Below are 25,029 nucleotides of genomic sequence, written 5' to 3'. Positions count from 1 at the left end.
AGTACGATTATGAAAATTTAAGTGCAAACTCCTGAGAGGGGCAGTACTTGAATAAAAATAATTTGCAATCCCCTGAGAGGAGCAGTACGTACTCAAAAAAAAAAAAGATAACAGTACTAACCCCTGGGAGGGGTATCACTAGAAACCACTGAGATGGGCTGTACTATTATTAATAATAAAGAGCAAACCACTGAGAGGGGCAGTACTTGAATGAGAAATAAAGTGCAAACCCCTGAGAGGAGCAGGAAAGAACGCATTTAAAAGAAACAGATAATAGTACAAACCCCTAGAAGGGCAGTACTATTTTGTATAATTCAATCCCCTGAGAGAGGCAGTAGGGGAGAGTGGGGTATCGTGGGCCATGGGGAAACGTGGGCCACTTTTCATATCTCAGATGTGTGTTGAGATAAAAATCTCGAACCAACTGTCATCGTCGTCGCTTTGCGTGAGCATATATTTCTATATGTTTTGACTTAAAAACGCATCATATACTTCTTTTATTCATCAAGCAAAAAAAAGTTAGAAAAATTTACTTTCATAATTAAAAATACACCCACTAATCGCATCGACGGGGAACCTGAAGTTCATAACGAAAATATGCTCATACGCTTATGATCTTAGTTTTGTCATGATCTTTCACGTGGAAAAGGAATTTTTTATGAAACATCAATAAGTCACACAAACGCAACCAATTTGCAAATCATAGCTTGTGGGGAATCGTGGGCCACACATCTTGAACAACCTATATTTTTATGTTTTTATACACATTAAGAACTTAAAATACGTTTTCCCTATCTGTAAAGTTTTCTTATGCCAAATAAAGAGCTATGAAAAATATTTTGTCCATTCTATATAAGAAATTTTGCCAAAACGTTCGCGAGCCAGGTTTTGGAATCTATTTGATCATACACAGCTCTCTTTTTTATTTCATCATCTGAAATTTGCTTTGAAATAACGAAATGAATTATCAAATCACAGTTTTGGATCAACTCATATACTTTGCATGTTATTTGGTCAATTTGGATTTAGTGGCCCACGATTCCCCACCATTTTTCAAAATCCAAAAAATATTGCTTTTTTTTAAACAGTCAGAATTTGGGAAAAATAACTTGTTAAAAATTAAAAAAAAAACCTTATGATACCTTGAAAATGTAGAAAACCATACCATTTTTAATTTTTATTTTATCTTTTATATTAAATAAGTTATGGAACAACGAAAAAATGTGGCCCATGATTCCCCACTCTCCCATACTAATTTGAAGATGATAGTACAAAATACCAAAAGAGGAAGTACTATTGTGAAATAAAAAAAAAGTCCAAACTCCTGAGTGATAATGAAAAACCCTGAAATGTGCAGTAATTTTATGAAAAATGAAGGGTAAATCCCTATAAAGGGAAGTACGACTATGAAAAATGAAATACAACCCCCTGAGAGGGGCAGTACGTATTTTAAATAAAAATTTACCAATACAAACCCCTGAGAGGGCCAGTGTTATTATGAATAATAAAGTGCAAACCTCTGAGAGGAGCAGTACTTGTCTGAAATAAAAAGTGCAAAACCATGAGAGGGACAGAACAATAATTTAAAATGAAATTCAAACCCTGAGACTGGTAGTACAAATTTGAAAGAAAAATAATAATAATAGTTAAAACCCCTGAGTGGGGCAGAACCTATTTTAAACGGAAAGACACCAGAATCTCCTTTGAAATATTAGGAATGGCATATAAAATATGCAAAACGGATGTATGATGAATGGAAATAATTGGAAAAAGGGAGCATAGAATATTGGAACAAAGCAAAAAAAATTTGAAAACGACAGTCAAAAAATAAAAAAAAAAAATGCAAGCACCTTGCTAGAAAGTGAAAAACATAGATTCTGTAGAATGGAGAACAAAAAAGGAGTTTTGAAAAGAGAGTATGGAAAAGGAAGATGAAAAAAGTAATCGAGGACAAACAATAAAGGAAAAAAGAAAAGGTGAAAAACCAAAATTAAAGGTAGAAATAAAAGATGAAAAAAGAATAAGAATGAGAATTAAAATATCACATTAAAAAAAGTATATATAAAAAATATGGAAAGAAAGCTGAGCATGAGAAACGGACGTACTGATAATAAAGCTTAGTTCTTTTAGAAATGGGACAGTTACGAATGCCTGTATCTAAAAAACCATTCGTTTGAACGAAATACTTTCTATGAAGAAAAAGAAGGTAATGTTATTATCTTTCATGAAAAAAATTGAAAAAAAATATTTACCGTTTTTTGCTAAAGAAATTTCTACTTTATTCTTGGTATCTCCCATTGGCCGGCGCACACTTTTTTCAGCCATGGTATTGATCAGTTTCTCCAACTTATACTTCGTAAAATCTATATTTTAGGTAGCTTCACCCTCCTTCTTCAATTTCTGATACTTTTTGGTCCAATACTTCTCTGGAAACTGGAAACTGGAAGCATTTTAGTGGATACAGTTGTTTCGAAATGATCAAATTATATTATTTTTGACCACATTTTTGAACGTTTTTTTTTCGGTACCGGTTTTACAGCTTAAGAGTTTTGGAACTATCAAAAAATGGTTGTTTGAGGTTGGATTTCAATGAGTCATCACTAGGCAACACTTTCAGCTTATCGGAGAAAATTGGTTTGGACATTTCAGCGATCTACCCTAAGTTTTTCGTTTATTGAAAATTAAAAATGCTGGTATGAGACTTGACTTCCTTGATGATCCTTAACCGTTGTTGCCGATCATGTGCTTCTCTCCAATGCTTGATTTTAACTTTGTGGACATTATTGACAGTGTTTGCATACTTATCCACCACAAAAACTCAGTAATTCTTTGAATAATCAACGGTGTTGTCAGCTATCAATTTGATAATGACGTATTTTCAAGGAAACTGTGCAAAATTATTTTTTTCTTTTTCTCTTGCATCGTACATATCTCAAAAACGCGTAAATTTTAAATTTTGAAAAAAATAGGACGAATAGTACTTTTTACAGGCAACAAAATGCTGTCAAAATTTTCAATATTCAATAACTAGTTAACGAGCTATTAGCAAATGAAAGTGTCCCATTTCTAAAAGAACTAAGCTTTAGATTATTGATTTAGAGTAGAGTATAGAAAACAGCGGAAGATGAAGAAACAGAAAATTGATAAAAATGGAAATTTAAAAAAAAATTAAAAAAAAATGGGAGAAAAAAGAGATGAGAAAATCGAAGTAAAATGAATATGACAAATAAGAGAATGCAAGATGCAGAAAGCATAAAACAAATAGACTATTGAAAACAAGGAAACCTGTTTAAAGGAGGAAGATAAATACAAATATTCTTTGTAATCTAGAACGAAAAAGGAAGTTTTATTAAACAGAGTATACAAAGTATAGAAAAAAAATCTTAGTAGAGAAAAACATAAGAAAAATGGGAAGAAAAAAAATGAAAACAGGGAAATAGAATAAGCACGGATAGTTGAAGAAGCAAAATAAAGAAAGTTTAAAAAATATAGAAAATTCAATAAAGAAAATTTGGAATTAAGTATTACAAAGGTAAAGATTCAAGAAAGGAAGAATTAAAATAGAAAGATAAGTACAAAGATTCTGTTCATTGGAGGAAAAAACAGGGAGCTTTGAGAAGAGATACGCTCTTCTAGAAATATTCTAGAAATATAGAAAAAAAAATGATGAAAATGGAAATGGAGAAAAATATTTGAGAAAAATATGAAGAAAGATGAGAAATGGAAAATTTAATGAGAATTGGTAGTTTAAGAACGCAAAAAAAGGAAGTATTAAAACAATAGAAAAATGAAAAGAGGAATTTTGGTATAAATTATCACAAGAATGAAAATATAAAAAAAGGAAGGGAAGAATAAGGAAGAGAAATACAAAGGTTCTGTAAAATGGATGACAATGTAAAGAGTTTTGAAAAGAGAGCATAGAAAATTTAGAAACAAAAAAATTAGTTGGAAATGATTATGTAAATGGAGAAAAAAATTAAATGGCAAATGGAGGCCGTTAAAAAAAAGAAGAACAAATAATGAGGAATAATGGAAAAAGGCACTTTTACATAAGTGGGTATCAAAATCGGAAGGAGTAAAGAGTTAAAATAAATAATTCTGATCATAGAAAACGAGAATGAGATAATAAAAAAAAGAAAATGGAAGATTATGCGAGAAAATTATGAATTTAAAATAAAAAGAATATATATATATGGATGAGAAAAACACTATGATACAAGAAGACTAGAAATATTAGAAAACGGAAAAAGAATGAAAATTAAAAGACAAAAAAAAAATGGAAATGCGTAAAAAAACAGGATTTTGGAATTCGAGAATGAAAAATTGAAAATGGAGGAAGAAGAGCGGAAAAACTGATTATAGAAAATTATGAGTGGAAGATGGAATATACATATCGGCAAATGGAGACAAATAAACGAATGTAAAACATTCTGATCAAAGAGAGGACAAAAATTTAGTTGAAAAAACAACAGCAAGACAAATGGAAAACGGGAAAAGAGAAAAGAGTAGAAGGAAATATAATAAAAAAAATTGATAGAAGGAGTTTTACTCCATTTGAGATTAAAAGAGATAGTATAGTAGAAATAAATAAATAAATGAAACAAAGAAATAAGGGGAAAAAAAACTTTAAAATTGTTAAAAATATATATAATTGAGAAATGATATGACAGTGTGCAGACCGGTCCAGAGCTCCTAAGCTTGGAGTAGTACCGGTGAGCCACCAGATCACAAGCTGCCGGAAGAATCACACACTGCTTGACTGGCCCGCTGCTCGTCGACCGACGGACTCGCTGACTGATGTGCACGCTCGTGGCGGAAGACCAAGTGCGTGTTTAATCCATTCACACATCCCCTTCCTATCCTATATACGATTTTTTTATAGCTATTTGGAATAAAATATCCTTGATATTACTCGTTTATAAATATTATCCCCAAGCAAAAGATAAATTAACATGATCAGATAAAAAAGTTACACTATATAGACAGGATGGATTGCAGTGGTTTTATGCCTAGTCGTCCATCGTTTGTTTGTGTTTTGTTTACTCACCACAAATTTAATACACGGCTAACATAATCTATGAAACGGTGTTGTAATTCAACCATTACTTATTCGCTTTGAGAAAACCAATATTTGAAACGATAAAAACAATAATACAATATTTTATCATCCGCATGTGGTTCATTTTGATCCCAATTCATCCACTCACATTATGTTAAGGATCTCTCGTTTGTTCATTTTTGGAGGAATTCGAACTCGTGGACAGGAAACAATATTTTGTTAGTTATCTGGATCGTTTTTAATTAGAACAACCTTTCGTTCGATCTGTTCGATAACACCGGAAAGAAGGCTGGCCAGGAAGACAATACCTGCAGTAGCTAACAACACCACGCTACTGGAAGCGATCCCTGATCCCTAGCGGAAAGATACCATCGAGATTGAACCATTACACAATCCTCTTCATTTCCTCAAAAATATAATAAACTCTAACAGTTTAGTCGTCGCGACGATTACGGCTCCCCCTCTTACTAACACAACAAAAGTGGAATAAATACCAGGCACAAAAAAAAATGATCGTTGCTGGAATTGTCAAATCAGTTATCACTTTCACATATCTATCGTTATTATTCATGCAAAAGATAGACAAGTTATCATTATCACTAGTGATCGAATTGGTCGCAAAAGAATAAGTTCAGAAAGTTGCAAACCACCACGGAATCGAACTTTTAGATTGAATCACCCACATTCATGGACAGTCATTTGTTTTTTTTTAATCTCATTTATTGCCAACTAACCAAATAATTATGTTTTCACGCATTTTTTCTATCATACTTCTCTTGATCATTCATTTTTAAGCTGGCTTTTCAACAGATCAAAAATTTCAACAAAAATGTTCCCGCCTTTTCTCATTCTATTTCATGGTCAATCTCATTTATATTTCAAACTGCTAGCCATCATCTCGTTTCTATTTGAATTTCAAAGGTGTTTTCTTGAATCTTTATGATTATCACTATTTAATCCTCTTAAACTTCAAGGTTTTTATTTATCAAACTTGCCGTACTAACTTAAGCTGCTCACTTGGTGTAAATGATGACTTTTGGCTTGGTTAATGCTATGGTGAGCTTTTCGCGTTTAAGTTTTTCATTTTTTTTAAGCTGTCCTTTCAATTTTGAATTTTAAACAATTCATCCAAGCAGTTCCTCGTCTTGCGTCACTGTTCACTTTATTTTCTCAATTTGTCAAATTCTCAAAGCAATTGAAATTGAAACAATTTGTTAAAACTGTCTTTCTCATGCGTCATTGCTCTATTCTTTCAAAAGATGCCTCTTCAAATCGTTTTGTCATAAATTTGATCAGATACCAAGGCTGTCTTTTAAACACATTGTCAAGTAGTCCACTCACTTGCACTTTAAACAATTCATTCGAGTTGCCCACTTCATGTTTCGTTATTAACATAAACAGATCTTTCAATCTACATGATTCCTTATCCTATTCTTCACTCTTCCTCAATGGGAAAACAGTCCTTTCCAATTTTCGATTTTTTTCCCACAATCCTAAGCTTTTTTATACTCGCATTAGGTCTGAACCATCTTTTGAGCCGTCCTTTCGACACGCTTCAAAGTTCAGTTTAATTTCACCCTGTCCTTTTAACGCGCTTGAATTTCAACTGATAAGATATTTTACTTGTCCTCCCGACCCGTTTTTTCCTTATTAAAGCTGTCCTCTCGACTCGCTTTTCCGAATTCCAAGCTGTCCTCTCGACTAGCTTCATATTTAAACCTTATCTCAAGCTGTCCTCTCAACCCGCTTGATTTTCAATTGATAGGATAGCTAAGCTGTTCTCTCGACCCGCTTTTTTCAAATGTAAAGCTGTCCTCTTGACTCGCTTTTTCGAATTTGAAGCTGTCCTCTCGACTCGCTTCATAGTTAAATCTTATCTCAAGCTGTCCTCTCAACCCGCTTGATTCTCAACTGATAAGATACTTCAGCTGTCCTCTCGACACGCTTTTTTCCATATTTCAAGCTGTCCTCTCGACTCGCTTCATAGTTAAATCTTATCTCAAGCTGTCCTCTCAACTCGCTTGATTCTCAACTGATAAGATACTTCAGCTGTCCTCTCGACACGCTTTTTTCCATATTTCAAGCTGTCCTCTCAACTCTCCTCATAGTTAAATCTTATCTCAAGCTGTCCTCTCAACTCGCTTGATTCTCAATTGATAAGATACTTAAGCTGTCCTCTCGACTCGCTTTTCCGAATTCCAAGCTGTCCTCTCGACTAGCTTCATATTTAAACCTTATCTCAAGCTGTCCTCTCAACCCGCTTGATTTTCAATTGATAGGATAGCTAAGCTGTTCTCTCGACCCGCTTTTTTCATATGTAAAGCTGTCCTCTTGACTCGCTTTTTCGAATTTGAAGCTGTCCTCTCGACTCGCTTCATAGTTAAATCTTATCTCAAGCTGTCCTCTCAACCCGCTTGATTCTCAACTGATAAGATACTTCAGCTGTCCTCTCGACACGCTTTTTTCCATATTTCAAGCTGTCCTCTCGACTCGCTTCATAGTTAAATCTTATCTCAAGCTGTCCTCTCAACTCGCTTGATTCTCAACTGATAAGATACTTCAGCTGTCCTCTCGACACGCTTTTTTCCATATTTCAAGCTGTCCTCTCAACTCTCCTCATAGTTAAATCTTATCTCAAGCTGTCCTCTCAACTCGCTTGATTCTCAATTGATAAGATACTTAAGCTGTCCTCTCGACTCGCTTTTCCGAATTCCAAGCTGTCCTCTCGACTAGCTTCATATTTAAACCTTATCTCAAGCTGTCCTCTCAACCCGCTTGATTTTCAATTGATAGGATAGCTAAGCTGTTCTCTCGACCCGCTTTTTTCATATGTAAAGCTGTCCTCTTGACTCGCTTTTTCGAATTTGAAGCTGTCCTCTCGACTCGCTTCATAGTTAAATCTTATCTCAAGCTGTCCTCTCAACCCGCTTGATTCTCAACTGATAAGATACTTCAGCTGTCCTCTCGACACGCTTTTTTCCATATTTCAAGCTGTCCTCTCGACTCGCTTCATAGTTAAATCTTATCTCAAGCTGTCCTCTCAACTCGCTTGATTCTCAACTGATAAGATACTTCAGCTGTCTTCTCGACACGCTTTTTTCCATATTTCAAGCTGTCCTCTCAACTCGCCTCATAGTTAAATCTTATCTCAAGCTGTCCTCTCAACTCGCTTGATTCTCAATTGATAAGATACTTAAGCTGTCCTCTCGACCCGCTTTTTTTCCATATTTCAAGCTGTCCTCTCGACTCGCTTCATAGTAGAATCTTATCCAAGCTGTCCTCTCAACCCGCTTGATTTTCAATTGATAAGATATCCTAGCTGTCCTCTCGACCCGCTTTTTCAAATTTGAAGCTGTCCTTCGACTCGCTTCATAGTAGAATCTTATCCAAGCTGTCCTCTCAACTCGCTTGATTTTTCAATTTGATAAGATAATTAAATATAGTTCCAACGCAACATAACAATTCTCTGTTTTGATATAATTACCTAATATCACAACCTTTTTACGTTTTCCTTCGATTTTGTATTGAAACTTAAACCAAAGATTTATCGACCAGCCTTGCTTCTCGCACCAATGAACTTTACTCACAATTTGAAAATTACTCATTTACTAGCACCCAATGGGTAAATCTATTTAAATTTTAACACTTGTTGGGTACTTTTTTCTCATCGTGTAAGTTGCCGTAGGTTGCGTTTTTCCTCCTTTCGGTTCCTTATTTTTTTTGCATTTTCGATCTTTAAAGATCATGATGATACAAATACCTGCCACGGTCACCAAATGTGCAGACCGGTCCAGAGCTCCTAAGCTTGGAGTAGTACCGGTGAGCCACCAGATCACAAGCTGCCGGAAGAATCACACACTGCTTGACTGGCCCGCTGCTCGTCGACCGACGGACTCGCTGACTGATGTGCACGCTCGTGGCAGAAGACCAAGTGCGTGTTTAATCCATTCACACAGACAGCATTTCACAGGACAGGATATAGAATTATTAGAAAGAGACAGATTCAAAATGAATGGATGTTACTGGACTTGTTTTGAATGTTAAATTCTACCACTGCTAACTTTTATTGAAACACACAAGCATCTGATTTTTTTAAAAGTTTCATGAGAGACGTTTTAAACCTATCTGAAATTTAACATTACTTCGAACAAATTTGAAAAAACCCCATTATCATTGAGTGAGGTGATGAAACCGTTATTCATTTCTTTTTATTCATAAATTTATTTCGATAAGTCGATACTTCGATACCTAACTATTTTTTCTTTCTTTTCCTGTTTACAGAAATGACAACATTTGATTTTTATACTTCACCAGCCCCGATGATCCTCAAGTGCTGAGCACAACAAAACGACAAAACGAAGTTCCTTCCCTGAATCGGGCCCCTAAAAATCTTCGAAGACAAACGAATCTCCGTCAAATAAAAAAAAACGGAAACCAACGAAATGACAAATTAGGTGCCAAACCGCAAACAGCAAAACTACGACAATCGACGACCCACGAAGCTGCTGCTCAGTTCCCATAACATAGGTAATTGTAGCCGAATTAGCGAAGGGAAAAAAGTATCAAATAGGAACTCGAAATCGGAGATCTCATAGAAGACAGGTAGCAGCGATCAAAGGGAACCCTCGAAATAAAACCCTTGCCAAAAAATTCGAGTGAGATAAACAAAAAACTCCGAGCGAAACTTTAACAAAATAAAGTGAAAGGTGAGAAGATTGCAACGCTGAGTGCTTCCCGCAAAAAAGAAGAAAATCCATCCAACCGGAAGTATTTTGGTTCCGCCTGGTTCCTGGCTTCTGAGCAAAGTTTTTTTTCTCCCGTCGGTAAATCTTCAAAAAGTCCAGATACAAAAACGATGGGAGCGGAACGGATTCTTCACTGTTTCTGGTTGCTGGCACTGGTTCAACTGACAAATGGTAAGTCGTATGTTGATAGTGTTTTTTCGTTATTGAAGGTACTTATGCAAAACAAAAAACAAACTAGCTTTTTAGTGTCGAGCGGCTTTTTTGGCTTCGATTCAAAATTTTGTGCATTTTCTTCGAACGAAAAGTGATTTTGAGGCTGCTAATCTCGAAGAAATCAGGAAAAATTCCTCGATGGCGAGTGAGGAAGTTAAGAAGTTCAAAAGTGAATTTCAATTAGGTTGCAAATTGGCTGCTAAAGTTGTACACTTTTTAGGGACACTTTGAAATTCCATTTTGGGTATGATATAAAAAAACTGAATTAGGAATGGAGAATCATAGTTTTTTTTTTAATTGAGAGATTTTTTTTTTGAATTTCTTATCTCGCTTCAAATAATTCTTTTAGTTTTCAACCTTCCAGATCAAATTTCATCCTGCTGGGGATAATTAGAATAGAAACCCCAAAGCTTTCTATTTGCAAATATCAATTTCACACTCGGACATTTTCTCCTCCAGTTTAACAACCGCAAATTAGCGAAATCCTCCCATAAAACCTCCATCATTGATGGCTACAAAATCCATTTGACGAGGCCACATTAAAAACAGATATCTCGCAAACCGAACAATAAAACGCAACCCGTTATTGGTTTTGATTTTTATGGATATTTTTTTTTTGATCCTCGATTGCTGTCCAAACCGATATCGTGAATGATGGTGATAAAATATATACATTCGGATTTTTTTGCTGCCTCGAAATTTTACTACCACGACCAACATTTAACGACAGCACCTGGACTCTGTTGGCTTCCATGTTTTTTTTCCCTAAAAATTTCAAATAAACTTTATAGGAAAATTTCGCAATTGATCGAATCCGGGCGCCAAAGTTTGGACTGACGATTTTTTTTCAATTCCAAATAGTTTCAAGATAAGTTTGAACCAAAGTAAACCCCTGATTAATTTTGCCTATCATCTCACATTAGGAGGATGTTTTGACTCGTTAAAATCAGGAGGCAACAGCAAACGAAAGATATGCAAATTGCCGTTTGTTGTGGAGAGTTATGGCTTTTCGGTTGCCGGCTTGTGGTGATAAATTTAAATATGCGATTATGGATTTGATTTGGATGCTTGTTTTCTGGGTTGGAGTTGATCGATGATGGTTTTGGGTGAAAGTCCACTTCACAGTTTTCGAAACGCTTCCTTGTTCAACGTTTGCGCTATGCTGACATCTGCCGGAATCGATTAAATCATAAAATCCTCGTTTGTGGAGGAAGGATGGACTTTTATGACAGCAGTAGTTTCTCCCATTTAAATTTGATTGTTATTGCTGATTGGGAACATTATGGATAAAAATTTGAAAAAAAATGCGATCTATTTTTTTCGATAATATTCAATTAGGTACAAAATGCTCGACATTATGAATTTTGTAAAAACAAATCGACAAGCAGGAAAAAAATAACAAAAAAACCCTAACAAATAAAAATCGAAATAAATAAAAATGACAAAAATGACAAAAATGACAAAACTGACAAAAATGACAAAAATGACAAAAATGTCAGAAATGACAAAAATGACAAAAATGACAAAAATGACATAAAATGACAAAAATCACAAAAATGACAGAAATGACAAAAATGACAAAAATGACAAAAATGACAAAAATGACAAAAATGACAAAAATGACAAAAATGACAAAAATGACAAAAATGACAAAAATGACAAAAATGACAAAAATGACAAAAATGACAAAAATGACAAAAATGACAAAAATGACAAAAATGACAAAAATGACAAAAATGACAAAAATGACAAAAATGACAAAAATGACAAAAATGACAAAAATGACAATAATGACAAAAATGACAAAAATGACAAAAATGACAAAAATGACAAAAATGACAAAAATGACAAAAATGACAAAAATGACAAAAATGACAAAAATGACAAAAATGACAAAAATGACAAAAATGACAAAAATGACAAAAATGACAAAAATGACAAAAATGACAAAAATGACAAAAATGACAAAAATGACAAAAATGACAAAAATGACAAAAATGACAAAAATGACAAAAATGACAAAACTGAAAAAAATGACAAAAATGACCAAAATGACCAAAATGACAAAAATGACAAAAATGACAAAAATGACAAAAATGACAAAAATGACAAAAATGACAAAAATGACAAAAATGACAAAAATGACAAAAATGACAAAAATGACAAAAATGACAAAAATGACAAAAATGACAAAAGCAACACGAAAATGATAAAAATGACAAAAATTACACGCAAATGACTCAAAAATAACACAAAACTGACACAAAAATAAAACAAAAATGGCACAAAAATGACACAAAAATGTCACAAATATGACACAAAAATGGAACAAAAATGAAATAAAATTGACACAAAAATGACAAATAAATGACACAAAAATGACACAAAAATGACACAAAAACGGCACAAAATTGACACAAAAATGACATAAAAATGACACATAAATTACACAAAAATGACACAAGAAAGAAACAAATATGACACGAAAAGGAAACAAAAATGACACAAAAAAGACACAAAGATGACAAAAATGACTCAAAAATGACATAAAAATGACACAAAAATGACATTAAATTGACACCAAAATGACACACAAATGACACAAGAATTGACATTTTTGACAATTTTGAAAATTTTGACAATTTTGACAATTTTGACAATTTTGACAATTTTGACAATTTTGACAATTTTGAAAATTTTGACAATTTTTACAATTAAAACGAACACAAACACATACAGGATCTAAATGCAACATGATGTTTCCTCGAAGAGATTCCTTTTTCTTTATTCTAAGCGTACACCTTTCGAGGATATAATCTTACAAAGCATCTTACAAATGCTAAAAACCACCAACCCACCGAAAGTGTACTATGTATGCCGTGACCGGGATTCGATCTCATACCACCTGGTTTAGAAGACTTGAAGGCTATCCTCTACGCCACGGGCGGCGGCAGACAATTTTAACAATTTTGACAATTTTGACAATTTTGAAAATTTGACAATTTTGACAATTTTGACAATTTTGACAATTTTGACAATTTTGACAATTTTGACCATTTTGACAATTTTGACAATTTTGACCATTTTTGAAAATCAAAATTGTCAAATTTGTCAAAATTGTTGAAATTGTCAAAATTGTCAAAATTGTCAAAATTGTCTAAATTGTCTAAACTGTCGAAACTGTCAAAATTGTCAAAATTATCAAAATTGTCAAAATTGTCAAAATTGTCAAAATTGTCAAAATTGTCAAAATTGTCAAAATTGTCAAAATTGTCAAAATTGTCAAAATTGTCAAAATTGTCAAAATTGTCAAAATTGTCAAAATTGTCAAAATTGTCAAAATTGTCAAAATTGTCAAAATTGTCAAAAATGTCAAAATTGTCAAAATTGTCAAAATTGTCAAAATTGTCAAAATTGTCAAAATTGTCAAAATTGTCAAAATTGTCAAAATTGTCAAAATTGTCAAAATTGTCAAAATTGTCAAAATTGTCAAAATTGTCAAAATTGTCAAAATTGTCAAAATTGTCAAAATTGTCAAAATTGTCAAAATTGTCAAAATTGTCAAAATTGTCAAAATTGTCAAAATTGTCAAAATTGTCAAAATTGTCAAAATTGTCAAAATTGTCAAAATTGTCAAAATTGTCAAAATTGTCAAAATTGTCAAAATTGTCAAAATTGTCAAAATTGTCAAAATTGTCAAAATTGTCAAAATTGTCAAAATTGTCAAAATTGTCAAAATTGTCAGAATTGTCAAAATTGTAAAAATTGTCAAAATTGTCAAAATTGTCAAAATTGACAAAATTGTCAAAATTGTCAAAATTGTCAAAATTGTCAAAATTATCAAAATTATCAAAATAGTCAAAATTGTCAAAATTGTCAAAATTGTCAAAATTGTCAAAATTGTCAAAATTGTCAAAATTGTCAAAATTGTCAAAATTGTCAAAATGGTCAACATTGTCAAAATTGTCAAAATTGTCAAAATTGTCAAAATTGTCAAAATTGTCAAAATTGTCAAAATTGTCAAAATTGTCAAAATTGTCAAAATTGTCAAAATTGTCAAAATTGTCAAAATTGTAAAAATTGTCATTATTGGCAAAATTGTCAAAATTGTCAAAATTGTCAAAATTGTCAAAATTGTCAAAATTGTCAAAATTGTCAAAATTGTCAAAATTGTCAAAATTGTCAAAATTGTCAAAATTGTCAAAATTGTCAAAATTGTCAAAATTGTCAAAATTGTCAAAATTGTCAAAATTGTCAAAATTGTCAAAATTGTCAAAATTGTCAAAATTGTCAAAATTGTCAAAATTGTCAAAATTGTCAAAATTGTCAAAATTGTCAAAATTGTCAAAATTGTCAAAATTGTCAAAATTGTCAAAATTGTCAAAATTGTCAAAATTGTCAAAATTGTAAAAATTGTCAAAATTGTCAAAATTGTCAAAATTGTCAAAATTGTCAAAATTGTCAAAATTGTCAAAATTGTCAAAATTGTCAAAATTGTCAAAATTGTCAAAATTGTCAAAATTGTCAAAATTGTCAAAATTGTCAAAATTGTCAAAATTGTCAAAATTGTCAAAATTGTCAAAATTGTCAAAATTGTCAAAATTGTCAAAATTGTCAAAATTGTCAAAATTGTCAAAATTGTCAAAATTGTCAAAATTGTCAAAATTGTCAAAATTGTCAAAATTGTCAAAATTGTCAAAATTGTCAAAATTGTCAAAATTGTCAAAATTGTCAAAACTGTCAAAATTGTCAAAATTGTCAAAATTGTCAAAATTGTCAAAATTGTCAAAATTGTCAAAATTGTCAAAATTGTCAAAATTGTCAAAATTGTCAAAATTGTCAAAATTGTCAAAATTGTCAAAATTGTCAAAATTGTCAAAATTGTCAAAATTGTCAAAATTGTCAAAATTGTCAAAATTGTCAAAATTGTCAAAATTTTCAAAATTTGGCAAAATTGTCAAAAAAGTATTAGAAAAACGCTAAAAAAGTATTTGAAAATGTTTAAAAATGTCAAAAATTTCAAAGAGGTCAAAAATTTAAAACGTCAAAAATGTCCAAATTGTCGGTGTTCAATTGTGTTCTTCAAGTTTTTTTCTATATCTTTACAGAAAATGTTTTAGAGTCGTTTTAACCACCTATTGCTACTGACAACAGCCAGAATGAGCGACTGACCATCTGAATCAAAGGTTTTTTTTCCATTTTGCGTTCAGATTTGATGCCATAATTCATAGAATGCGAAAAAAAAGCAGACCACACGATATAAATAACCAGAAACATACCGTTCAGATTACACAAAATAACAACGGCTAACAGAGAGAAGGAAAAAAACAACAATCGAGATTACTCGTGCGTTTATGTAAATTAAAAACACAGAGAAGGCAAAAAAAGAGCAATCCAAACAAAAAAATTAAACATCAGAAACAGCAGCAGCCAATCTTTCCTTTGAATGATGGAATTGTAATGGAAAAATTATTGTAATTTTATGTTTCACATTTTTCCCATTCCAAAACAGTCGTGGTGCTTTGGTTTGTTTTTTTTCTGGTATACATTCTGGGTAAGTAAATTTTAACCTGCCAAAGTCAGAAGAACAAGGCAAAAAAAATCAGAAATAAATAGTGATATAGTTTCTCCGCGGTCCCGCATTTCGGTGTTGTGATCGGACTTACTTCTGGTCACACGTAACAGCAGCGCCAGGTTTAACAATGCGAACATAAAGTTTAAACTGACTATGGGAAAATTACGGCTTCGTAGCCGAAATTTTGTGAATTTCGAATACCCTCCTTCCGCTGACCGAAAACGAGCAGCTCAAATAAATAAATATCGAAATAAATGAGACATAAAATCCCGAAATGAATTCGGTTGCGCGTTGTTAAATGCGGGCGGCGGCGGCGTTGTTGGGTTGTTTGCTAGATTTTTAATCATTTTCAGTGCAGAACCAGAAGGAAGCGCTGCCGGGGGAAATCGGTAGCTGCCAATATTAATGACTCGATTGTATCGTTTCGGATAAATTTCGCATCTGATCTGCCCGGATGATGACAAAGGGTTGTTGCCAAATTTTAATTTTTGAAAGAAAAATTTGTTTCAGCACGAATTTATTAAAAAGCAAAATCGTAGAATGAGTCCATAAAACAACTTAAAATCGATTGGTTTTTTGGTGATCGGTACCAAAATCACAAAGCAACACTGCATCGAGTGGATGCATTTCAGGGGGCAATTTTTGGCGATCCCGGAATCGCGGAGTCTCGTTACGCCAAGGCACAAGATAATTGAATTTTATGAATTGCATAATTTTTCGACACATTTGAAACCCGCCCGGAATTGACCAATCCGCCGATCGATCTGAACCCACACTGCTCTGTCGGACACTATAAAGGAAGAAATGGCAGGCCCTCCCGAGGCTGAAAGTCAAAGCCGAAGCCGGAATTGTCCGTCCGGAGGTCACTCTCGTTAATTTCGTAATTAAAAGGGGATGGAAAAAGCTGTGAATGATGGTACCGATGTTGTTCTTTTTTATTCATTCATTTTCATTCATACGCGCCCGGTCATCATAAATTAAGCGCAAAAATGATCCCGCTTCTTTTGCATTTCGGCTTTAGTTTTTTCCCCGGCTTCCCATTTCACTCTCTTGGCAAAGTTAACTTTTTCATAGAAGCCGACGACTGACCGCAATCGTCCGCCGAAAATCCCTGAAAGAGTTGTTGAAACAGATAATTTTTATGCTATTGCTGCCAGTTTTTCTCGCTTTTTTCCTCAGTCAGTCTCTCGCCAGACAGAGCCCATACACACTCATCCTCCTCTTAAAGTTCATAAAAAGCACTATGCTATTCATGGAAAAAAGATACCTACTCTCTTCATCTTCCTTTCTCCAAAATCCTCTCAACCCATTCAAACCGATATAATGTTACGCTACCCGTCCGGGCGATGATGTTTGGAAAACGAGTCAATAAATCTTAATTTTGCAATGGTTTAATTAAACGAAGTGCAGCTGGGCTTGAACTTGGAAGGTCGGGCGGTCGGTCGGAAGGAGGAAAGAGGAAATTAATTGGCGCGGGAAATTATTTTTTGGAGTTGCGTTTTTTTTCTGCTTAAGGAAGGGAAGGGCTTGATTCAATTTAAGTCCCATTAGCGACAACTTTACGAGCGAATGGGCCAAAAATTAACGCACTGACAGCAAAGTTAGGGCAGAAGTAGTTGTTGAGAAGCAGCCAAGTGGCCAGACCAATTCCATTTTCCATTTCATGCCATTTTTTTATGTCTGAGCTCTCTCAAGAACTGGAGATTTTCATTGATAACTTTTCAGCTCCTCTAAGAATAATTTGATTCTTCAAGAAATTTCTTAGATATAACATTTGTTGCATCAGAAACTTTTTTCAATAAGACTTGATCACTTGCAGCAACTTGCGAATGTTGTAATGCGTTTGTTTCATGATGTACTAGATAAGTTAAAGCTTAATAAAAGACCTGTGAATTATTTTGAGAAGATGAGAAGATGAGAAGATTAGAAGATATAAAGATTAGAAGATGAGAACATGAGAAGATGAGAAACTGAGAAGATGAGAAGATGAAAAGATGAGAAGGTGGAAGATGAGAAGATGAGGAGATGAGAAGATGTGAAGATGAGAAGATGAGAAGATAAGAAGATTAGAAGATTAGAAGATTAGAAGATGAGAAGATGAGAAGATAAGAAAATGAGAAAATGAGAAGATGAGAAGATGAGAAGATGAGAAGATGAGAAGATGAGAAGATGAGAAGATGAGAAGATCAGAAGATGAAAAGATGAGAAGATGAGAAGATGAGAAGATGAGAAGATTAGAAGATGAGAAGATGAGAAGATGAGAAGATGAGAAGATAAGAAGATGAGAAGATGAGAAGATGAGAACATAAGAAGATGATAAGATGAGAAGATGAGAAGATGAGAAAATAAGAAGATGAGAAGATGAAAAGATGTGAAGATGAGGAGATAAGACGATCAGAAGATGAGTTGATGATAAGATGAGAAGATGAGAAGAAGAGAAGATGAGAAGATGAGAAGATGAGAAGATGAGAAGATGAGAAGATGAGAAGATGAGAAACTGAGAAGATAGAAGATGAGAAGATGAGAAGATGAGAAGATGAGAAGATGAGAAGATGAGAAGATGAGAAGATAAGAAGATGAGAAGATGAGAAGATTAGAAGATAAGAATATGAGAAGATGAGAAGATGAGAAGATGAGAAGATGAGGAGATTAGGAGATGAAAAGTAGAGCAGATAAGAAAATGAGAAGATGAGGAGATGAGTAGAAGCGAAGATGAGAAGATGAGAAGATGAGAAGATGAAAAGATGAGAAGATGAGAAGATGAGAAGATTAGAAGATGAGAAGATGAGAAGATTAGAAGATGAGAAGATGAAATGATGAGAAGCTGAGAAGATGAGAACATGAGAAATAGAGAAGATGAGAAGCTGAGAAGATGAAAACACAAGAAAATGAGAAACTGAGAAGATCAGAAAATGAGAAGATGAGAAAATGAGAAGAACAGAAGATAAGAAAAAGAGAAGATGAAAATTTAAGAAGATGAGAAGATGAAATGATGAGAACGTGAGAAGATGAGAAGATGAGAAGCTGAGAAGATGAAAAGATGAGTTGATGAAAATATGCCAAGATAAGAAGATGCCAAGATGAGAAGATGAGAAGATGAGAAGATGAGAAGATGAGAAGATGAGAAGATGAGAAGATGAGAAGATGAGAATATGAGAAGATGAGAAGATGAGAAGATGAGAAGATGAGAAGATTAGAAGATGAGAAGATGAGAAAATGAGAAGATGAGAAGATGAGAAGATGAGAAGATGAGAAGATGAGAAGATGAGAAGTAGAGAAGATGAGAAGATGAGAAGATGAGAAGATGAGAAGATGAGAATATGAGAAGATGAGAAGATGAGAAGATGAGAATATGAGAAGATGAGAAGATGAGAAGATGAGAAGATGAGAAGATGAGAAGATGAGAAGATGAGAAGATGAGAAGATGAGAAGATAAGAAGATGAGAAGATGAGAAGATTGAAAGATGAGAAGATCAGGAGATGAGAAGATGAGAAGATGAGAAGATGAGTAGATGAGAAGATGAGAAGATGAGAAGATGAGAAGATGAGAAGATGAGAAGATGAGAAGATGAGAAGATGAGAAGATAAGAAAATAAGAAGATGAGAAGATGAAATGATGTGAAGATGAGGAGATGAGACGATCAGAAGATGAGTTGATGATAAGATGAGACGATGAGAAGAAGAGAAGATGAGAAGATGAGAAAATGAGAAGATGAGAAGATGAGAAGATGAGAAGATGAGAAGATGAGAATATGAGAAGATGAGAAGATGAGAAGATGAGAAGATTAGGAGATGAGAAGTAGAGCAGATAAGAAAATGAGAAGATGAGAAGATGAGTAGAACAGAAGATTAGAAGATGAGTAGATGAGAAGATGAGAAGATGAGAAGATGAGAAGATGAGAAGATGAGAAGATTAGAAGATGAGAAGATGAGAAGATTAGAAGATGAGAAGATGAAATGATGAGAAGCTGTGAAGATGAGAACATGAGAAATTGAGAAGATGAGAAGCTGAGAAGATGAAAAGACAAGAAAATGAGAAACTGAGAAGATCAGAGAATGAGAAGATGGGAAAATGAGAAGAACAGAAGATAAGAAAATGAGAAGATGAAAATTTAAGAAGATGAGGCAATAAAAACATGAGAAGATGAGAAGCTGAAATGATGAGTTGACGAAAAGATGCCAAGATAAGAAGATGCCAACATGAGAAGACGAAAAGATGAGAAGATAAGAACATGAGAAGATGAGAAGATAAGAACATGAGAAGATGAGAAGATGAGAAGATGAGAAGATGAGAAGATAAGAAGATGAGAAGATGAGAAGATGAGAAGATGAGAAGATGAGAAGATGAGAAGATGAGAAGATGAGAAGATGAGAAGATGAGAAGATGAGAATATGAGAAGATGAGAAGATGAGAAGATGAGAAGATGAGAAGATGAGAAGATGAGAAGATGAGAAGATGAGAAGATGAGAAGATGAGAAGATGAGAAGATGAGAAGATGAGAAGATGAGAAGATGAGAAGATGAGAAGATTGGAAGATGAGAGGATGAGAAGATGAGAAGATAAGTTGAAGAGAAGATTAGAAGATGAGAAGATGGGAAGTTGAGAAGATGAGAAGATGAGAAGATGAGAAAATGAGAACATGAGAAGATAAGAGGATGAAAAGATGAGAAAATGAGATGATGAGAAGATGCCAAGTGAAGAAGATGAGAAGATGTGAAGTTCAGAACTTATTTGCCCGATTTATTCACTTTATTATCCAAAACAAACAAAAAAAAAAAACAATTTGTGTTGTAAAAATTTTCATTTATGCGTCCAAAGCGAATTTTTTTGAGCTGATTTCATAAAAGTTATCATGAAAGTTTTTTCTGAAAGAGTTAAAACATTTTAAAAACTACTTTGATGTTATGATGAAAATTTTTTGAATGATGAAATTTTTTTTGAATTTTTAATTTTTTTTTCTTGGTTTTTGTAGAGTAATGACTGGGTTTTGAGTAAAAAACTTTTTACCAAATTTCCCCGGATATTGCCTGGACTTTTGGTCGAAAATTCTGAAATCAAATGCCTGGGTTTTGCCAGGTTTTAGATAAAATAAACCGGATACGTTCTGAAAAACTTCTGGAAACTTTAGTTTGGAGCCAAAAACATTCCTTATTCAAATCATACAAATGATTTCTACACCTGAGATTTCTTATTCTGAGGATAACTGGATTAAAGTGATTGGTTTCAAATTAAAACATTTTACATCATAGGTAAAAAAAAACCTCCTAAAAACTCAAAGGAAATCAGCAATACATTCCTGGAAATTACAATTTGATCTGATTATCGTGCATTTCACTTTTTCCCGCAACCTGTCACGTTCGTTTGGTTTTCGATCGGTGATTTTTTTTGCCGCTGTTGTCTTGCATTGGCCCTTTTTCGTTCCAAGACAATTTCCGATGGTTAAATATTCACTTGTTCTCGCAGAGGTCTGAGGGCTTGAAAACTGCCAGCAAAGATCAATATCCAGCCCAAACTCAATCACGACGACGGCGACGCGACAATCCGCGAATATTGCCTGGATGGGAAAATGTTCAATCACCATGAAGGTTTGCGGGCTTGATATACTAATGTGGAGAAGGTTGAGCCCATGTTAGGCACATGGTTCCTACTTTCGTCCTATTGAGAACTTATATTGGATCATGAATTTCAGGAGATAATTGGAGACTGATACCGTAACAAATCACAACCTGCGGCAGCTTGTGGGTGCAAATCTGCTTGCCTCTTGTTTCAACATTTCATCGGAGCAAATAATTCACCATGTCAATCGTCCGCGTTCAAAAAAGGTCATATCCGAAACGGGATTAGCGGTTGATTTTTTTTCCAATGGAAACGGCAGGGGTGTATCCAAGGAATCGTCTTAAGTTTTATTACTTAGAAAAAGACAATTTCTTTTGGAGTCAAACAAGCGAGAGAAACTCTGAAGAATTAATTTCACTTCTTCTGAAACGTTTCAAATTGCAGATTGGATTCCAAGAATCAAACATTGACAGTCCCCTCGTCGATTCAGATGACAACAGAAACAACTTCGACAGTTGACGTTGTCGCGCTCGATGATCAATTTCTTGCAAATTCAACCTTTCTAAGCGAGGAACCCATATAAATGCTGTCTTCCAGATCTGTGCAGGAGACCTTTCATGTCGAGCAGCATAAACATCGCAGCATCAAGCAAGCAAGATCCGCAAGACGACATTATCTCGCCATCATCTATTATTGTTTGCTGATTTTCTCCGGATTCCCTCTCGGATCAACTTGAGCTAAGTTGCCGCAAAGCATTTCGGGATCGCAATAACATCCATACATAAGTCCAAAGGAATAGTGCTGATTCCGTTTGATGGTTAAATGTTTGGACTTGAGGCTTTATGCGGAACGATTTGCAACACAATCTGGCCAGAAATGTATCATTTTCAATGACACGCGGGACGTGCTCTGGGGCGCTGAGAAACAGAAACGGAACTAGGATGGATTCTCGCAGGAAAAATGGAATGAGGCAGCTTGAGTTTTCGAGGAAACCTAAGATTTGCTGGAGCCTACATGATTTAGTTACCAATTCAATTGTCAGATAAAGAAACGAATACTTGAGTTGTGTTTTAAAACGATTATGGAACAAACTAGCAAATTTTGACAATTTTGACAATTTTTACAATTTTTGCAATTTTGACAATTTTGGAAATTTTGACCATTTTGATAAGTTTGACAATTTCAACAATTTTGAAAATTTTTACATTTTTGATTAATTGTTACAATTTTGACAATTTTGACAATTTTGACAATTTTGACAATTTTGACACTTTTGATAGTTTTGACAATTTTGACAATTTTTACGATTTTTACAATTTTGACAAATTCGAAAAATTTTAAAGTTTTGACAATTTATACAATTTTAACAATTTTGACAATTTTGACAATTTTGACAATTTTGACAATTTTGACAATTTTGACAATTTTGACAATTTTGACAATTTTGACAATTTTGACAATTTTGACAATTTTGACAATTTTGACAATTCTGACAATTTTGACAATTTTGACAATTTTGACAATTTTGATAATTTTGACAATTTTGACAATTTTGACAATTTTGACAATTTTGACAATTTTGACAATTTTGTCAATTTTGACAATTTTGACAATTTTGACAATTTTGACAATTTTGACAATTTTGACAATTTTGACAATTTTGACAATTTTGACAATTTTGACAATTTTGACAATTTTGACAATTTTGACAATTTTGACAATCTTGACAATTTTGACAATTTTGACAATTTTGACAATTTTGACAATTTTGACAATTTTGACAATTTTGACAAGTTTGACAATTTTGACAATTTTGACAATTTTGACAATTTTGACAATTTTGACAATTTTGACAATTTTGACAATTTTGACAATTTTGACAATTTTGACAATTTTGACAATTTTGACAATTTTGACAATTTTGACAATTTTGACAATTTTGACAATTTTGACAATTTTGACAATTTTGACAATTTTGAAAATTTTGACAATTTTGACAATTTTGACAATTTTGACAATTTTGACAATTTTGACAATTTTGACAATTTTGACAATTTTGACAATTTTGACAATTTTGACAATTTTGACAATTTTGACAATTTTGACAATTTTGACAACTTTGACAATTTTGACAATTTTGACAATTTTGACAATTTTGACAATTTTGACAATTTTGACAATTTTGACAATTTTGACAATTTTGACAATTTTGACAATTTTGACAATTTTGACAATTTTGACAATTTTGACAATTTTGACAATTTTGACAATTTTGACAATTTTGACAATTTTGACAACTTTGACAATTTTGACAATTTTGACAATTTTGACAATTTTGACAATTTTGACAATTTTGACAATTTTGACAATTTTGACAATTTTGACAATTTTGACAATTTTGTCAATTTTGTCAATTTTGTCAATTTTGAAAATTTTGACAATTTTGACAATTTTGACAATTTTGACAATTTTGACAATTTTGACAATTTTGACAATTTTGACAATTTTGACAATTTTGACAATTTTGACAATTTTGACAATTTTGACAATTTTGACAATTTTGACAATTTTGACAATTTTGACAATTTTGACAATTTTGACAATTTTGACAATTTTGACAATTTTGACAATTTTGACAATTTTGACAATTTTGACAATTTTGACAATTGTGACTATTTTGACAATTTTGATATTTTTGATATTTTTTTCTATATGACATCATCTATTTCTTTAGATTATGCAAAGAAAAATTACATCGATTTATTTCTTTGTCAATTCTTTGTCAGCAGCCTAAAATTCAAACCAATTATCGAAAATCTTAACCCCGTTGAACCGGAACCTGTAATGTCTTCATTCACCGGTCCCAATCGTGATTCAGTAGCCACGTGACTTCCATTCTTCGAACCTATCAGGCACGACATTCAAAAGTGCACCTTCATAATTTCTTGGCCACATCAAGGCGGAACAAAAAACAACGCCAAAAACCAACCTGCTGATGAAAACCACCATCGAAAGCAAAAATATGACATCACAAATGTCAAAATTGAAAGCCGCCCTTCCGCCTCTTTATGATTTGGAGCTGAAGGTGAGCGAAAAGTAAGGTAAAAGCGCAAAAATATTCATTTTGAATTCCAAATAAGCCGTCATCGGTCGTGCCCATTCAAGCCAAGAAGCCGAAAGAAAAATATCTTCGACACGCAATCGAAATCGAAATTGAATCCAAATTACCTGAGCTAAGGTTGGATGGCGCTCTGCGCCTTTTTTTTTCTTGTGAAAAAAAAGGGGCGTTTGGAAGTTTGCGCCTTGAAAAGGAAAAAAAAACAAACCAATCTGCGGTGTACATCTATATTTCACCTTCTTATAAAACCAAACGATGACCGACCACAGATTAGTTGGGGCGCAAACTTTCAGGGTGGTAGCTCATTAATTAGGCAAAAGCTTGCCCACCAAAGAGTTTCGGTTTGATTTTTCAAAAACTTTTCAGAGAAAGGAAAAAGGTGACACAATATGAAAACGATACCGATCACGAAGGCGATGAAGATCTTAGACTGGGGTACGGCGACGTTACGTTATTTCATATTTCGCCTTTGGGTTGATGAGCCTTTCCATTTCACGTCAGGTGCTTTTCGCTTACTTTCGGTTTCGTTTTGGGAGAAGAGACAAACTTTTAGTTTCCTTTCGTGTTGGGTTTTGTTAAATCGGATTCAGATAATGCATGGTTTGAATATTGATGCTTCAAGTTATTTTTGCTATCTTTGTATTTTTTCCTTCGTCTTTTTCTTATTTCATTTTTTTGTCATTTTTGTCATTTTTGTCGTTTTTGTCATTTTTGTCATTCTAGTCATTTTTGTAATTTTTGTCATTTTTGTCATTTTTGTCA

General features: G+C 33.3%; 1 protein-coding gene across 1 annotated transcript in view; it reads left to right on the top strand.

The window, feature by feature from the left end:
• LOC129742912 (roundabout homolog 1-like) overlaps nucleotides 1–25,029 on the top strand; it is a 473,757-nt gene that overhangs the window by 109,686 nt on the left and 339,042 nt on the right. The window contains exon 2 of the mRNA XM_055734853.1: nucleotides 9,341–9,975. Coding sequence (XP_055590828.1) covers nucleotides 9,915–9,975 — 61 coding nt within the window. The 5' untranslated portion in view covers nucleotides 9,341–9,914. The remainder of the gene's footprint in view (nucleotides 1–9,340; nucleotides 9,976–25,029) is intronic.

This window comes from Uranotaenia lowii, chromosome 2, assembly GCF_029784155.1.
Source record: "Uranotaenia lowii strain MFRU-FL chromosome 2, ASM2978415v1, whole genome shotgun sequence".
Lineage (NCBI taxonomy): Eukaryota > Metazoa > Arthropoda > Insecta > Diptera > Culicidae > Uranotaenia > Uranotaenia lowii.
The sequence above is the reverse complement of the archived record's forward strand: the minus strand, read 5'-3'. Positions and strand labels throughout refer to the sequence as shown.